General features: G+C 41.1%; 1 protein-coding gene across 1 annotated transcript in view; it reads left to right on the forward strand.

The window, feature by feature from the left end:
• The first annotated feature begins 841 nt into the window (after positions 1–841).
• Positions 842–19397, forward strand: part of LOC126299529 (probable cytochrome P450 CYP44) — a 233793-nt gene continuing 215237 nt past the window's right edge. The window contains exon 1 of the mRNA XM_049991511.1: positions 842–1296. Coding sequence (XP_049847468.1) covers positions 1255–1296 — 42 coding nt within the window. The 5' untranslated portion in view covers positions 842–1254. The remainder of the gene's footprint in view (positions 1297–19397) is intronic.

A 19397-nucleotide genomic window follows, 5' to 3' on the forward strand; every position in this document is an offset into this window, starting at 1 on the left:
AATACTTGAACCTAACTAACCTAAGGACATCACACACATCCATGCCCGAGGCAGGATTCGAAACGTAGCGGTCAGTCGCTATCTGATTCAGTCCTTACGAAGGTACTGGTTGTGTCTGGTAGTGGTATTTTCTCTTACGAATTACGATAATATGGAATTCCAGTGATACACTGCATTAAAGATCTCTCTAAAACACGTTATTTTTGGTACTGCATATAGTGCTGAAGTGGCGGGAACTGCTGTAATGGTACATAAAAATTCCACCAATAATATTTTTGTACATTTTTGGGCGTGATTGGGATTCCCACATATTCTGCCGAATTATAGGAGCGGCCAAAGACGTATATTTTACTTTGTTTCTGAGTACCTGGGGATTTTCAGTTCCCTGTCTGAAGTCTGCCAGTATCCTGCTATAGGATTATAGAATTATACGCAGTTGTCTTCTTTACCTGATTATTTAACTTTCCACAAACATGAGTGACTCCTATTTATTTCACGAAATTCAACAATGAACACCTTAAAACATAGACGCGTATCTGATCATTTAAGAATTCGATGTGCACAAAAGACGAAAAGCACTAGTTTAAACAACCAGCTGATTCAAACACAAATTCGTCATTTTCCGTCATAGATTTGAGCACACCTCCCACGGCAACTTCCAGGATTGTGCACCTCATATCTGCAGAAATTTTCTGCCTACGAGCTACAATTTGTCTGTACAGATGTTACTTGTGCAAACATTTAGGCTAACAGATTATTTGCGTGTAGACCGACTAGAAGTAAGAGAGCAGTATTCAAATTTCCCGGAATGCTTCGCGCGCGCGCGAGTGTGTGTGTGTGTGTGTGTGTGTGTGTGTGTGTGTGTGTGTGGCGCCAAGTAGGAAAGAGCTTGCAAGGAGGGATATTAGAAAGGAAAATAAAACAATAAATAAAGATTGTTTATCAGTTTAGGTTTATTGAGTATATAAATTGTTAACAGTAGCTATAGTTCAGCGAAGTGAAACTAATACTACTAAAGCACTCGCGTGTGCACAAGATACAGCGTAGGCCTATTAGCGTGTTTACAATTGTAGATAACGTAGTTCATAGTTCAGAAATGAAGAATCGTGGGATGGAAATCGTAATTAAGCTATGAACACTTCGTGGTTGGCCTACTCAGAATGTCAGTGTTTCATCAGTACTTGTTTTACGTTAAGCCTTAGAAAAAGGCAGTCCAATTAATTTTTAATCAGTTTCCTTATCTATCGTCTATTTATGTCAGCATTTCATCAGTCCGCGGGTCACATTCAAGACGTGGTAGGTCTTAACGTCAGTTTAACATTTAGAGCCTACTATTAGCTGCGTCCAATACACATTTTCTTGCTTAGTATTTATAGTCGCACCATTTCACTTCGAAGATGTAGATTTTTGCTCTATACCGCATAGTTTATATTACAATCAGAAAATACATATTACTACTGAAAGCTTATAGTTCACAGAAAACCTCTGTATGAGCCACCCCCATTAGAATATAATGGCAAATAACTACGAAATTTGCAAAAAATGTCAGAAGTATTACAGATCACATTCAAAACAACTGATGGTATTATTATCCACCTTTAAATATGTGTTTATAATGAAAATTGGAAATTTTCTAACAGCCACAAATATAAAACAAATACAGTTTTTTGTATAATGTTCTCACACGTATTTGCTTTAAAATCAAAATATACTTACTTGCAGCCACAAAAGCCACACAGATCTAAGTAAAATGACATCAGTGTTGATGGGATGTTTCAACTTGCAGTGCTATATTTGTATTTAAACAGGATGTGTTGTCATGTAGACATCTTGATCATGCTTGAACATACTTACACATTTTTCATATGAAGCAGTCTAGTAGTATATGTGAATTTTGTTTTGCTGTTACGTTTATTACCAGTTCTGTGTCATTCACCAGCCATTGCTTAGACAGTGTCAGGTTTACAATAATATTACTACAATAAGATGAATAAAATATTTCAATTTAAACTATGATATTAAGGTGGGTACTATAAAACAAAAAGTTAAGAACAAAACTACAATATACTTTACAACAGTAAGACAGTCGGTATTAGAACACAGTGTAGTAAAATAGCATAGTTGCTGTTGTTTTCATTGGTGCTGAGTCTCTATCACAACAGAAGTATTCTATATTTTACAAAGGTTGTTCTTTTAGTATAAACAAAATTTTAGTTGTAAATTGTTTGGTTCACCACACAGCTGGTTTTTTTTATCATTAGCAGGTACTTACAATAGTTCAGTTTGTGCTGAATTGGAGAAAATTTCCTTTCTGACAATACAAAGTAATGTACAGTATCTCTATCAAAACCAGAAATTGCTATTTTCTGAGTGGTGAATGTATTACTAAATAAGAATGCAGTTAACCCTACAATGTTCACTTTGAGACAATGCGAGTTAAATAAAAAATAAGGACGGATAACCCACCTATTCACACTGCAAAAGAAAACTTAGAAATGAGTACTGAATACACTTCATAAGCTGTGTAAGATACGTTGAGCTTATATTTGTATAAATGCCTCAACTATAATCTAGGATTATAGTTGAGGATAGGATTGTGAAAATAATCTGAACCTGCCATCCCTGTGCTGAAGTACTTCCACTTTAGTGAGATGCTGGTACTTAACAATGTATGTTTGTTTCATATTTATCACAGATGGAGGCTAAAGCAAGGCTCACTGGAAATATTTTAGGTTCTTATGTCCTTTTACATTATGTGGCACTATAACATATACTTCCTGAAGATGTAGTAATTATTGCTGTTAATTAGTAAGACATGCAATCTTTCTAATAATTCCATCTCAACCCCAATTGCTGCTTCACCACACGTGTGTGGTTCATAAATCCCCCTCTGCTACCAACATTAGCTATTCTCAGTAGCACTGGTAGGTATTCTCACTCGATGAAATTTTGCTACTACATTTCCTGCATACCCTACCTTCCCCACAGGCTTAATAGTCCTCTCTGCTTCTCACTTTAGTTTTAGTTATTGGTTGATTTACTCTTCCTCATACTCCCTTCTTAATAGTGCCCACATGTCTTGTTGCACATCCACAAAAATGTGTCCTTGCCATTGACATGCCTACAGTTTGAATGAACTATCTCTATTGTTGTTTTTATGTCCAAAGCTGGTCCTTTCCAAATTAAAAAAAAAATGCTTTCTTACATATGTGACTGTCATAACTTTCTGTACACTTTTTTCTTGAATTCCAGCTGGTTTTAGTTTAATTTTTTCCTCTGCTTTCCACCTGAAATTTTCTCTTTCTTTCCTGCCCTAAGCTGTACAAATTTTATTTAAGATTTATCCCCTGACAGGACTCCTAGCTTCTTGGTTTTTCTGCCGTTCACATGACTTTCCATTCAAAAATAAAACTTCCTTTTATACTCTGATGTCGTATTCTGCTAAATTGTTGCCAGTATTTCTCCTCTGCTTTTGAGTTCCTCTACTGCATTTTCTGCCTCTTTTACTTCGTCTCTCCTATCACCAAAAGAAGTGAAAAAATGTTTAACTGTTTAGAAGGTACAGTGGCACCTTTCATGTACAGCTAACGAAAGCTGCTGTCATCATTGTGAACTTTTCTTTGGACATATATTTTGATAATATGCTCTGCCATTAAAAATTGAAGAAAGCAAGTAAAATCGTCTCACTTAAACTGTTCCACAATTTTCGCCTGATAAAACTAAGATAAATTCCATTACACTTTCATGCTTATTGGTGTTTGACAATTGCTGCTTCATCTTCTGGCTAAGGCATCAGTGATCAGCTATGTTGGAGGGTTACTGCTCTCTCATATGTCAGTGTCATCTTTTGAAATGGGAACTGCGACTTCTCTTTCAAGCTATCCAAATGAGAGTCATTTGATTCTGTTCTATATCTACCACTATACTCTGCAAGCCACCTTATGTTGTTTGGCAGATGGTATTTCTCATACCACTATCATTTTCCCCCCTCTCCTGATCCCAGTACTTTCTGTAGGTCTAAAATTAGTCATGAGAAATAGCTATTTTGTGCAAATAAAGTGCTTAACATTAGCTATGACACATTAAATGTTAAAATATTTTCTCAAGAGAAAGTTTTTGAAATTGAAGGTGTACCTTGTTCTAGTATTAAGCTAATACTTGTCCCTGTTTACCATAACCCACAAGCTATGTTACTTGTGTTAATGAACATCCAACAAGATGAGATGCATGCTTGGACAATATAATTAATAACCTAGATAAAAATGAATTAGATTGTGGTGTGATGGACCCAATTTTATTGAATCATCTAAGCTTGTGGACGACTATTGAGAGTATTAATTATATGCTTAATGACAAGTTATCTGAAGTTCAGTTAGTTAATTAGTTACTTAGTTAGTTTCATGTTTCATTGACCCATTTTGCATGATAAATCATAATGATGTGGAATGAGTCATTTTACATTCACATTGCAAATTTGTGTATATTGTTACATGCTGAAAGTATGAGTAACTGTGATAACATAGAGAGTACCTTTGTGTTTATTGACACCCTCACTGAATCACTCAATGAATGTTGCCAACAAGTAATTAAAAGGGTCAAAATTGATTTTACACCAAACAAAAATTGAACTACACTGGTACACTCATTATGTGAAATAAATCTGAAGTGAACTTTTTGCCTTGTACACCATGACAAAAGCTGGAAAATATATAGGACAGCAAAAAATTATGGAGTGCATAAAACAAATGAAAAGCAGCCTACAAGGTAGTAAACTCCATAGCAGGGGTTGCTGTAATGGCCACATGACAAATAATAATAATAATAATTATTATTATTATTAAAACAAACATGTGGCTCCAGTCTTGCCTGCAGCACTAAATAATGTCTTTATAAATTGTTCAAGTCAAGGACAGTTTGCTGCCTCAGAAAAACATGAAAATAATTCTGAAGGTACTTTGGGCAATATAGGCCCACAAGATCTGAGGGACATCGTTTTCAAGTGAACTCGGGTTAGTGGACAGATTGTGTGCTGAATTGTATCTAAACTAGGTAACTCACATAGTGAAGATGTCTGTGGCTTCTCAAATTACATAATAAAACATATAGGCCTAGTTGATATTTTCATCTCTGACTTACTTCATAAGCTGCACATTTCAACCTGGGAAATTCCCTGATGTCTTGAAATCTAAAGTAATTGTCCCAATTTATAAGAAGAAACAGAAAACAGTCCTGACCATTAAAGACCAGTATCCTCTATCCCCATAATATCAAAGATCATAGAACACAGTATGAAAGAGCAACTACACAGCTACTTAAGAACAATAAGCTAATGTCTTCTCACGGTATGGCTTTAGGTCTAGCCTATTGACCATCAAAGGTGTTAATTCTCTGATTGTAGATCATTCTGCAATATTCTGAAAGCTATTCTTTTGTTCCTTTACCTGAGCAAAACATTTCACGCTGCATCACATGATACCCCAACATCAAAATTTGGAAAATATAGTATTAAGGAAATAAATTATCATTAAACAAATTGTAGCTCAAATGCCCTACCTGTTACTACAAGAGTTCCACAAGATCCTGTCCTGGACACTTTCCTTTTTCTGATATACAGGAATGATCTACATAGTTGTTTACCAAGCGAGGTGACACAGCGGTTAGCACACTGACCTAGCATTTTAGAGGACGAAAATTGAAACACATCTCCGGCCATCCAGATTTAGGTTTTCTGTTACTTCCCTAAAGTGCTTCAGGCAAATGCTGGGATGGTTCCTTTCAAAGGGCACGGCCGGTTTCCTTCACTAATTCAAGCTTGTGCTCAGTCTCTAATTACCTTGTTGTCAATGGGACATTAAACACTAATCTCATCCTCTTCCTAGTTGTTTGCCCTAAAAGTCAGTAATTTATTCTGATGATACAACACAATCCCAGTATACAGAAAATAAAAAGGAAAACACTGAGAATGGCTGAAATTTCTGTTCAGTGATTACACAAAAAGAAACCAATAGTAAATAAAAGCAAGGCTGGGGTGGGACGCCAAGTGTGCCCTTCCAAAGGAACCATCCTGAAATGCGCCTTGAGTTATTTAGGGCAATCGTGGAAGACCTAAATATGGATTGGCAGATGAGGATTTCAGCTGTTTTTGTCCAGAATGTTATTCCAGTATCTTACCACTGTACCCCTTCACTTAGTGCTCTTGTCTGGGGCTTTTCTGTATCCACTGTTAATCTGACCTTGTAACTGTACATCAAGTATAATCGACTGAGTTAGTGCATTTGTGAAGACAAGGGCCTCAGACTTGAGAGGATGGGGGCTAATCTGCGCTTGGCCATGCTGATTTAGAATTTCTGTGTATTCCCCAAAAACACTTCAGGCCAATGGTGGTACGCTTCTGTCAACAAGGCGACAACCAACCACCTATTCTGTCATCATTTCCTTAAGATCCTTCCAGTGAATCTCAGTCTGTTATGTGCTTTTCCTAGTACTAGTGTTATGCAGTTTTGTATTTTGGTCACTCCAAACTTATACTAAATTTTGTAGTTGGTACTGTTTTCGGTGATTTGTCAAGAATAATGTATTCAAACAATAATGTTTTGTCACATATTTATGCGTAGTACAGTGTATTTATTTACTATATGAGTCAGCTGTCAGTCTATTCCTGAAGCAATGAGTTGACCCTGTGAGGGTCTTCCTGCAAGTTGCTACAGTGTTGTGACATTGCAACTTACTTCCATATAACACCATCGTATGCAAACCACTTTAGACAGCTTCCAGTGTTATCCTGCAGCCTCCCTTAAGACGCACCCAAAGTTGCTTTTATCTGACAGTTTTGCTCCATTATATACATATTGTGCAGATCCTTTTAGGATTATGAGATATTAAGATGTGGAATGTATTAAAGAATATATAAACATAGATTAAGAATAATGGGAATTTCTGGATTAAGTGATAGATAAAATAAGGGATAGGCAACCATTCACCTATAATAGATCCATGTGTGGGACACAGAAACACATAACAGAAAACAACATTCACACTAGCATTTGAGCACTAGAGCACTAGCTTGCTTTCTAGCAGTAGTACACACAACCACAAAGCCATCTAAATGCAGACTCCTATGGACATGGCAAGTCTCGCCTGACTCAATAAACTGAAAATTACTATGCTGTATAAACATGAGCTCAATGTAGTTATTTTGTCTATTGGTTACTTACTCCTTAGAACCACAGTCCGTGTAGGGCCTTGGCCTCCTGGACAATCTCCACCCACACTTCTGTGCTGGTTGCCTCGGCTCTCCATCTTCTAATTCCCTTTCTTCTCAAGTTCTCACTAAAAACCAATTTGTATATGGTTTCTGTTGTCAGCATCATTTACCTGTGACATCTGCCTGGTTTCCTTTGTCCTTCGGTCCAATAACTAGCTCTTTTTCTGGGATAGGGTTGTTAGCCCCACACCCAACCCTCCTCCTTTATCCAGGCTTGGGACTGGCACTGGGATTTCCTTGGTATGTCCCAGTGGTAGAGTTATTTTGTCTACTCACTTCATAGGAAATGCTCGGGAGGTATATTCTCTCTGTAAACTGAAGAGCAAGCCCTGCTCATGGTGGAGGAAGGTGCATTTCCTGGAAGAATGCTACAGCTGTTGTACAGGGTGACTAAGAATCAATTTCCTTCTATCAGTGTAGAATTGTACACAGATATTCATGGAGTTTCTGCCCATATGTTTTTCTTGTGCTAGTATTGTTAGTAACTCATATCTGTATTCCATTTGGTGTTATTGGACTATGTGGGAAATAAACACCCCAGGTATGTCTGTACATTTTGTCACCAATAACTCATAAGATGAGCTGTGGAAGGGTTGGTATAACTTTTTGAAACATCTTACAGTTGCTTTTTGTGATGCAGTGGGGTGGATATAGTGAGGAATCACCTGCTTGCTCCTCAGTTTGCAAGGAGGGAAGTGCAGTCCAGTGACCTACTTTCTCTCTCTCTCTTTAGCCTTCTCCTCATTCCCCTCCTCTTCCTCCTCCTCCCTCTTTCACCCTGTCACACTCCCCCCTCCCCCCTCCTGCCCCAGGACACAATTCATTCCTTAATACAACTCTACTGCACTTTGATGCACATTTGACATTTGTTCTTAACCCACTTCATGTAACAATAAACATTATTGTTATGTCATTAAATCATTATTTTCAATAATCTGCAATTTTTCCATCCCCTACAATTTGGCAACAATGTAGTTTAATTTTGTACTGGGAGAAATTTTTGTTTGAAGCTGCAGATTTCGAGTTAATTGAGAAAAATCATAAGCAGGTTATCTGTAAACATTAGCCTACTCCCACACGTCCTATAGTCAGGGCTTTTGTAGTTGTTAACAACACTTCCTCCTACCACCCTACAAAAATTTGCAAGTACATATATTTTTCCCCTAATATTACTTTCTTTACTGGACTGTATCATCAGTAGACCTATTTAAGACAATGTCCATGTCCATGCCCATGACTATATTTAAGACAATGTCTTTGGTTTTACTGGCATAGTTGGCCCCTGTCCAAATCTTTGCGTCTCAGATTGTTTTGATTTCATTACAGGTCAGGTTGATTATGAAACTAAAACATGAAATTTTTGATTCATTATATTGCTTAATATTTTACAGTACTTTTAATAATAATTTATTTGGGTAGCCTTGCCTGAAATTTTTGCCCTAATGTACTATTCTCATTTTTTGTTTGCAAGATACACTTATTCCCTTTGTGCTCAATGGCTCTTTTGTGGTTTCTTTGGAGTGATTCTTGTTAACTTTTGTTTGAAAGGAATGTTCAAATATTGCTACAGTTTCATTCCTAAAGAGATTATGTTTGAAAATGACATCTTTTTCACGATAGGTGTGTGTCCAGTTTACATCTTCGAGACACGATTTGAAGGCCTTAATCGTTTTTTTATTTATTTGTCTGACCATTGGGTCTCAGTTTTCACCATTCAATATTTTACTAATAATCATTAAGAATCATGTGTTGATTTCTATTTATATAATGTAATAGTGCAAAAAATCGCAGGAGCAGTGGAGAGATGTACTAGATACTGGTAAAACATAACCATAAATCAAAATGATATGCTAAACAGAGAATGTTGTCCATGCTGAAAACATGGCTATCAAATACTCTACCTTATGTTCTTTGACTATAACCATTCAGTCTCAGCATGTATGCTGAAAGAGTTGGCTGTGTTACAGAGCATATATCTGAGATAGGCTTTTCAGTAGAGAATGAAGGGGAGACTAGAGGCATGCCAATCAAGGCTGATATAGATAAATGTGCATTATTTTGTAGTCTCGTATGTGACAGAAATTTCTAGGAACAGATTTTTTTGCGAAGACCTTTTCAACACCATCCATTATTGATGTTTGTCAGAAGTGCTTGTCCTTTATCCCAACAGCCAAGGCACTTAGCATCTTTCTCTAGATGTTTACATATAGAGTTGTATCCAGATAAATATTATACAGCAGCGAGTCAGTGGCAGAGCCATTTCTTTAATGTATCATCTGTGTTTATCCCCACAACATCTTTGGAAAGTAATAGCTTTTTGGTGGGCTCACCAACATGTAACACAGTGATCATCAGTAAAAGTACTCTTCACTGATCAGTGTTTATTCAGTCTCCAAAAGAGATTCATAATTAATAAATGAAAAGCACCAGTTTGCTTTTGTTCTACAATATTACTTTTATTGTGTTAACTGGTTTTCGGCTTACATAGCCATCTTCGGACATTTACTGAGTATTGTGACCAAATAAGTTACAATGCTTGCAAACAACATAGGAAGAGAAGTAACATGTCTAGACTGAAGCAGAAACATACAGTAAATAACGTGTTTGACAATGTGGTGGTAATTCAATGAAAAAGGAAAAATTGAACAGTAAATAAATAAAAATGGAGTAGACAGGAAAAACTTTAACACAAAATACGAACAGCATGCCTACATAACAGTTTATATTAATAAACAAAACAAATAAAATAAAATAAGTACCGGGCAATGCTACATCAGGAGGTATAAAACATGTAGAGTGATACACAAACCAATTAAAAGAAGAAACAATTATCATTGTAACTACAGAATACCCAAGGAACTTAAGCAATATCAGTAAGATAAACAGAAATAAATAAATGCAAGAAGGTGGAGGCGTTTCAGGGAAGATAAAGTGTATGCAATCTTTGACAGTGTAGTGGCACTGCATTTTAATATTAACATTATATTAGAAACTGTGACCCACCAGGTTAGCCAAGAGTGCTAATGCACTGCTTCCTGGACTTGGGTAGGCGCACTGGCCCAGGATCGAATCCACCTGTCAGATTGACGACGAGGGCCGGTGTTCCAGCCAGCCTGGATGTGGTTTTTTGGCAGTTTTCCACATCCCTCTAGGTGAATACCGGGCTGGTCCCCACGTCCCGCCTCAGTTACACGACTCACAGACATTTGCAACACATCCGCACTTTTCCACGATTTACACTAGACGCAGACAGATGGGATAGTCTGATTCTGTCTCAGGAGGTACGGGGTGGCGGCAGGAAGGGCATCTGGCCACCCCTTCAACTTAACATGCCAAATCCGATTTAACCATGCCAAACCCGCACAAAATATGGGACAAAGGCTCAAGCGATAGAATTCCAAACTGTGGCTATGTAACAGTTTGCATTAAATAAATGAACCAACTAAAATATAAACAAAATTTGATGAGAAAACTACAAAGGGTGTTAAACATGGACAATAATACAAGTACCATTTAAAAGAAAGCCTTAACAATTGAAGCTATAGTGTATATGGAATACATAGACATCATCAATAAAGCAAAAGAACTTAATGAATACAGGAAAATGAGAATATGTAGGAACAGACAGTGTGGGAAGTAATGAACAACAGAGATGTTTATATGAAGTTTACGAGAGGGGAAGTGTTGAGCTTCATCTGCTCATACAGGATTAGATCTGGACTGTGAGCAAGATGTTTGTTAATTTCCAGGGCTTCCAGCGGGTTGACTTTATGGCCTTTGTTTGCTAAGTGAAGTACATGGGACACTGGCTGGTAGTTGTGACCCTCACTCAGTACATGATAAGCAAATCAGAGTCAGAATTCTGCAACCTCCAGCTGCATTCATGTTCAGCCAGCTTAGTAGCTATGTCTCTGCATGAGTGACTGATGTGAAATTTGTCACAATCAGAACAGGTGATTTTGTATACCCCACTGTTGGCTGGTAACTGGATCTTATCTTTGTTATTAAAAATACACTGGGCTGTCGTGTTCTTAACATAGTGGGAAAGCCTATACTTGCAGCAATTCGCCCCCTCCCCCTCCCCCCTCCTGCGGGTCCAGGGTTTAGAATAGGCCCGATGTATTCCTGCCTGTTTTAGGAGGTGACTTAAAGGAGTCTCACGTGTTTTGGCCTTTATGTGATGGTCCCCTGTCGGGTTTGACCTCCATCTATCTAAATTTTCCTGAAGAGCGAGCCAACTGGGGAAGGGCGCGTTACATGGTGCATCGTGTCCATCATGCATTGAGATCCTTAGCCCACTTTCTCTTCGTCGCATTGCAGTCCCACTCATTCTCCATCTCTTGGGCAAGGACACTTTTTAGGTGTTTTTCATCATCCACTATGCAGTGTCGCTTTCTGCACCAACAATGACCATGGACTTCTTTGCACCTCATATCCAGGACAGTAGCAAGTCAGGTGTGGTGGGGCCACCATGTACCCTGTTGGTCGTAGCCCCCTGACAACAAAGGGATCGTTCTGCTGATGCACTCCCCATATATGCCATGAGGTAGATGCCCATCTCCCAGGAGCATTGGGACTCCTGGCAATGACCATTCTGCCAGGTGTCCCTTGCTGAGGCTGGGTGGCACCCGTGGGGAGGGCCCCTGGTCGGAGTAGGTGGCATCAGGGTGGATGACACACCATGAAGTGTAGTACTCATCTCTTGCTGGTGGCCCACCACCAGCATTCTCTGAGTGTGCAAAGTCTAACTTCGATTCTAAGAAATACGACTCCAAATTGTTCCACTTCCTGGCCACACCATGGGAGGAACGTCTGGCTAAAGAGGGCAGCGAAGCCCCTGTACCTTGTATGTATAAGAGTTGATGGGGAATCTTCCATGTCCATGAAACCACAGTTTTTGTGGAGCATTTGGAGGACAAGTTTGGGGAGGTTGAGGGATTGTCCAAAATGAACTCTGGGTCAGCCTTGATAAAAACAGCATTATCGGCCCAGTCACAGGCATTACTCGCTTGTGGCAAGGAGATGTTTCTGATACCATTACGCCTCATAAGAGCTTAAATATGGCCCAGAGTATTATATTCCACAGGGACCTACTTTTGCAGTCTGATGATGAGCTGTGCGCCAATTTAGAGAGGCAAGGTGTTCTTTCCATCAGGTGCGTCCATCGACTAGGTTGCCACCAGTGCCTTCATCTTGGCCTTTGAGGGTGACAAATTGCCCGAGAAGGTCAAGGTGATGGTCTACCGCTGTGACGACAAGCCATAAATCCTTCCCCTGATGCAGTGCTTTAAGTGCTGGAAGTTTGGACATATGTCTCCACTCTGCAATTTCAGCCCAAACTGTCGAGAATGTGGACGTCTGCCTCATCCCAACACTCCATGCACTTCACTTTCCATCTGTGTCAGCTGTGGAGACCATCATTCACCTTGCTCGCCAGACTGCAGGATTTTACAGAAAGAGAGGAAAATCGTGGAATATAAGACCGTGGACCGACAGACCTACATCCTGTGGCTATGACCTCCTCATAAGCCGCTGCTACAACAACAGTTGTCGCCCCATCACTTCCTTGAATGCCTGTCGCCTCTCATAATTAGGAGACACCACCTGCCCCCGTGGTGGTGGTGGTGGTGGTGGTGGTGGTGGTGGTGGTGGTGGTGGTGGTGGGGAGGGGGCACTTCCCTCCCTGTTGCTCCCACATCACCTACTTCAGGAGCAAACCACCCCCAACCATCGGAGATTTCAGTCCCCACTTCCGAGCCAGAGAAGCGTAAGTCTTCTTCGGCTCCTCTCGCTAGGAAGGGGTCCCTTGGGTCACTCCCTTCCCAGGTTTCTGCTAGTGGGAAAGATGACACTCGCCAGCAGCTGAAGAGACCAAAATAAGCTGGTTGTAGGGCTTCACGCTCATCCTCAGTCCCATAGACTGAGCCAGTGAAGTCCTCCCCACACCACCGTTACCTAAAAGCTCTGCGTCTGAGGATGGGATGGAGATTCCGGCGTCCGTTGAGGACCTGGATCTCGCCAGACCCTCCGACACACTGTTCAGGCAATTCGTCGATTCCAGCGGGTGACCCTGAGGCATAAACTGCCTCAAGGAATGTTCCATGCCTTCCCAGTCTCACGATGATGTCATCTCCCAGTGGAAATACAACGGTTTTTTCCACCACCTGGCTGAGATACGGCAACTGTTAAGCTTTACAACTGCTTTCTGCATTGCTCTCCAGGAAACCTGGTTCCCACCAATGCGGACCCCTGCCCTCCACTGCTACAGGGGATATTACAGGAACCGTAGCGACCATAATCGAGTGTCAGGTGGAGTTTGCGTTTATGTCCTAAACTCAGTCTGTAGTGAAACTGTGCCCCTCTTGAAACTGTGGCTGTCAGAATAAGGACGACACAGGAAATAACTGTCTGAAATGTATATCTTCCTCCAAATGGTGAAGCACCCCTGAATGTATTAGTTGCACTGATTGATCAGCTCCCTAAATCTTTCCTACTTTTGGGAGATTTTAACGCCCATAACCCCTTGTGGGGTGGCGCCGTACTTACTGGCCAAGGCAGAGATGTCGAAACTTTGCTGTCTCAGTTCGACCTCTGCCTCTTAAAAAACGGTGCTGCCACACATTTCAGTGTGGCTCAAAGTAGTTACTCGCCATTGATTTATCAATTTGCAGCTCAGGACTTCTCCCATCTATCCACTGGAGAGCTCATGACAACCTGTGTGGTAGTGACCATTTCTCCACCTTCCTGTCACTGCCCCGGCGTCAGGCCCATGGACGCTTGCCCAGATGGGCTTTAAACAAGGCAGAGTGGGACGCTTTCACCTCTGCTATCATGTTGAATCTCCCCCACGCGGGAACATCGATGTGAGGGTTGAGCAGGTGGCTACAACAATTGTTACTGCGGCAGAAAACGGGATCCCTCACTCTTTAGGGTGCCTTGGTGATCGCCAGAAGTCGCTGAGGCAATTACAGAGCGTCGGCGAGCTTCACAGTGACATAAGCTACATCCTTCCTTAGAGCATCTGATAGCCTTTAAATGGCTCCGTGCCCGTGTACGCCAGCTTATAAAACGACGGAAACAGGAGTGTTGGAAGAGGTATGTGTCGACCATTGGGTGCCATACGTCACCTTCCCAAGACTGGACGAAGTTCAGACGTCTTTTTAGGTATGAGACTCCAACAGGTCTGTTACCATCAGTGACGTACTATGTACTAATGCAAACACGATTGCCAAGCACTTTGCTGAGCACTGTTCTCGAGCCTCTGCGTTGGAGAACCACCGCCTCCCCCCACCCCCACCCAGCCTTTCACACCCACAAACAGCGGATGGAAAGGAAAGTTCTCTCGTTCACTACACGCCACATTGAACCCTATAACGCCCGATTTACGGAGTGGGCGCTCCTCAGTGGACTAGTGCACTGCCCCGACACAGCTCCTGGGCCAGATCAGTTCCACAGTCAGATGATTAAACATCTCTCATCTGACTACAAGCGCCATCTCCTCGTCATCTTCAACCGGATCTGGTGCAATGGCGTCTTTCCATCGCAGTGGCAGTAGAGCACCATCGTTCTGGTGCTCAAACCCGGAAAAAATCCGCTTGATGTGTATAACTATCGGCCCATCAGGCTCACGAACGTTGTTTGTAAGCTGCTGGAACATATGGTGTGTCGGCAGTTAGGTTGGGACCTGGAGTCACATAGCCTACCGGCTCCATGTCAGGGCGGCTTTTGCCTGGGGCGCTCTACCACTGATAATTTTATGTCCCTCGAGTCTGCCATCCAAACGGCCTTTTCCAGACGCCAACACCTTGTTCCCATCTTTTTTGATCTACGCAAAGTGTATGACACCATCTGGCGACATCATATCCTTGCCACATTATACAGGTGGCGTCTCCGAGACCCCAGGACACGTCGGCATCACAGGCAACAAACTTGCCGACAGGCTTGCCAAACAAGCTACTTGGAAACCGTTTCTGTAGATGGACATCCCTGGACCTGACCTGTGTTCTGGCTTACGCCGCAGAGTTTTTCGGCTTTGGGAAACAGAATGGCATAACAGTACACACAACAAACTGTGTCTCATTAAGGAGACTACGAATGTAAGGAAGTCTTCCATGTGGGCCTCTTGCAGGGAATCAGTTGTTTTCTGCTGGCTCCGCATCGGCCACACTTGGGCGACCCATGGTTACCTCCTGCACCATGAAGACCCGCCTGAGCGTTGGTGCCACGCCCGGTCGACAGTGGGCCATATTCTGGTGCACTGTCCCACTCTGACTACCCAGCGACAAAATATTGGGTTACCGGACTCATTGTCGCTAATTTTATCTGACAACGCCTCATCTGCTGATTTAGTTTTACGTTTTATTCGTGAGGGTGGGTTTTATCATTTGATCTAAGTTTTAGCTCATGTCCTTTGTCCCTCTGTGTCCTCTACCGTAGTGCTTCCAGGGTGGACAGTGTTGCAGAGTGGCTGGCGTCTCCTTTTTTATTCTAATGGTCAACCAGCCATCCTGTTTCTTGCGCTTCTGTGGTTTTCTTGTCCCCTTTTGTCCATTTATATGTTTGTTGCTCTTCATCATTATCATGATTTTTACTTTCATTCCGTTTTGATTTGTCAGTCTTGTTTGTTTTATTCTCACACTTGGGGTATTGTTTTGTTTGGAACAAGGGACTGATGACCTCGTAGTTTCGTCCCTTTTCCTCTCTTTTAATCCAACCAACCAATCCATTACTCACTTGTGATAAGTTGGGGGATGTTTCTGTTACCATCACGCCCCTTAAGAGCTTAAATATGGTCCAGGGTATTATATTCCACAGGGACCTTCTTTTGCAGCCTGACGACGAGTTGCGCGCCAATTTAGAGCGGTGAGGTGTTCATCTCGTCCAGCGCGTCCATCAGGTTCCAAGGGATAATCAGGTTGCCACCAGTGCTATCGTCTTGGCCTTCAAGGATGACATATTGCACGAGAAGGTCAAGGTGATAATCTACTGCTGTGACGTTAAGCCATATATCTCTCCACTGATGTGATGCCTTAAGTACTGGAAGTCTGGTCATACGTCTTCCCGCTGTACTTCCAGTATCACATGTAGAGATTGTGGACATCTATCACATCCCAATACTCCATGTGCCCCGCCTCCTATCTGTGTCAACTGCGGAGTGCATCTTTCACCTTGGTCACCAGACTGCAGGATTTTACAGAAAGAGAGGAAAATCATGGAATATAAGACCATGGACCGACTGACCTACACTGAGGGTAAGAGGAACTGTGAGTGCCTCAATCCTGTGGCTGTGACTTCCTCTTTCGCCGCCCCTACGAGAACAGTTGTCGCCCCATCAGTTCCTCTAATTCCTGTCGCCTCTCAGAACCAGAAGACTACACCTGCCCTCTTGACGGTGGGGGGGGGGGGGGGGGGGCGGCACTTCCCACCCTCTTGCTCTCGCGCTACCTACTTTTGGAGCAGCACCCCCCCCCCCCCCTCCAACCATCAGGGATATCAGTCCCCACTTCTCAGCAGGAGAACTGTTGTTATTTATAGATCCCCAGACTGCGATTTCACAACATTTTTTCTAAAGCTAGAGGAGGTTCTTGGTTCACTTTGTAGGAAATACAAAAAGTTAGTTATATGTGGTGACTTCAATGTTAATTTTATAAGTGATTGTGCAAGGAAGAGGATGCTGGTAGACCACCTTAATTCATATAAGTTTATGCAAACCGTATTCTTCCCAACGAGGGTGCAAGGGAACAGTAGAACAACCATAGACCACATTTTTGTTCATTCCTCATTACTGGAACGGCATTCTGTTAGCTAAAAGGTGAATGGCCTTTCAGATCATGATTCACAAATTTTAACTCTAAAAGATTTTTGTGCTGCAACACGTGTTAAATATAGTCATCAGCTGTTCAGGAAAGCTGATCCAGTTGCTGTAGAGACTTTTGTAAACCTTATCAAGGAACAAGAGTGGCAAGATGTTTATAGCGCTGATACAGTAGACGATAAATATAATGCTATTCTCAAGACTTTTCTCGTGCTCTTTGAAAGTCGCTTTCCGATAGAACGTACAAAACAGGATACTAGCACAAACAGGCAACCTGGGTGGCTGACTAGAGGGATAATAATATCTTGTAGAACAAACTGGCAATTATATGAAAACGTTAGAAATAGTCAGAATCTAAATGGAGCAGCCTATTACAAACAGTATTGTAAGGTGCTTAAAACTGTTATTAGGAAGGCAAAAAGTATGTGGTATGCAGATAGAATAGCCAAGTCTCAGGATAAAATTAAAACCATATGGTCAGTCGTAAAGGAAGTGGCTGGTCTGCAGAGACAGGTCGAGGATATAGAATCAGTGCATAGTGGGAATGTCCGTGTTACTGATAAGTCACATATATGTACAGTATTTAATAATCACTTTCTGCATATAGCAGGTGAACTAAATGGAAACCTAGTCCCAACAGGGAATCTTATAGCGCTCTTAGAAGAAAGTGTCCCGAGACGTTTACCTGAAATGCTCCTCCATGATACTGACAAGAGGGAGATTGAGTTAATAATTAAATCACTAAAGACCAAGAACTCTCATGGATATGACGGAGTATCTAGCACAATACTGAAGTATTGTTCTATGTATGTTAGCCCAGTACTTAGCCATATCTGTAACTTTTCCTTTAGGAGTGGTCGGTTTCCTGACCGATTAAAGTACTCGGTAGTGAAGCCACTTTATAAAAAGGGAGACAGGGATGATATTGACAATTATAGACCTATTTCTATTCCATCGGTGTTTGCTAAAGTTATCGAGATGGTTGTATATACAAGGTTACTGGAGCACTTAAATTCACATAATTTGCTGTCAAATGTTCAGTTTGGTTTTAGAAATGGTTTAACAACTGAAAATGCTATATTCTCTTTTCTCTGTGAGGTTTTGGACGGATTAAATAAAAGGTTACGAATGCTAGGTGTTTTCTTTGATTTAACGAAGGCTTTTGACTGTGTTGACCCCAAAATATTAGTGCAGAAGTTGGACCATTATGGAGTAAGGGGAGTAGCTTACAATTGGTTCGCCTCTTGCTTTAAGAACAGAAAGCAGAAGGTAATTCTCCGCAATATTGAGAGTGGTAGTGATGTTCAGTCCCAATGGGGCACTGTTAAGTGGGGCGTTCCCCAAGGGTCAGTGCTGGGGCCACTGCTGTTTCTTATTTATATAAATGATATGCCTTCTAGTATTACAGGTGGTTCAAAAATATTTCTGTTTGCTGATGACACCAGTTTGGTAGTGAAGCATCTTGTGTGTAATATTGAAACAGTATCAAATAATGTAGTTCATGAAATAAGTTCGTGGCTTGTGGAAAATAATTTGATGCTAAATCACAGTAAGACTCTGTTTTTACAGTTTCTAACTCACAATTCAACAAGAACCGATATTTTGATCGGACATAATGGGCGTATTATAAGCGAGACGGAACAGTTCAAGTTCCTAGGCATTCGGATAGATAGTAAGCTGTTGTGGAAAGCCCATGTCCAGGATCTTGTTCGGAAACTAAATGCTGCTTTATTTACCATTGGAACAGTACCTGAAATAAGTGACACTTCAACACGAAAAGTAGTCTACTTCGCATATTTTCATACGCTTATGTCAAATGGTATTATTTTTTGGGGTAATTCTTCTGATTCAAAAAGGATATTTTGGGCTCAAAACGGGCTGTTCGAGCTATATCTGGTGTAAGTTCGAGAACCTCTTGTCGACCCCTATTCAATAATCTGGGAATTCTGAGATTGCCATCACAGTATATATTTTCTTAAATGTCGTTTGTTGTTAGCAATATTAGCCTATTCCCAAGAGTTAGCAGCTTTCACTCAGTTAATACTAGGCAGAAATCCAATCTGCATGTGGAATGCACTTCCTTGACTCTTGTGCAGAAAGGAGTGCAGTATTCTGCTGCATCCATTTTCAATAAGCTACCACAAGAACTCAAAAATCTTAGCAGTAGCCCAAACTCGTTTAAGTCTAAACTGAAGAGTTTCCTCATGGCTCACTCTTTCTATTCTGTCGAGGAGCTCCTGGAAGAGCTAAAAAATTAAGCAATTTCCAGTGTTACATTGTTGATTTTCTTTATTTAAACTTACGACTTGTCACCTGAAT

The sequence above is a fragment of the Schistocerca gregaria genome, chromosome X, assembly GCF_023897955.1.
Source record: "Schistocerca gregaria isolate iqSchGreg1 chromosome X, iqSchGreg1.2, whole genome shotgun sequence".
Lineage (NCBI taxonomy): Eukaryota > Metazoa > Arthropoda > Insecta > Orthoptera > Acrididae > Schistocerca > Schistocerca gregaria.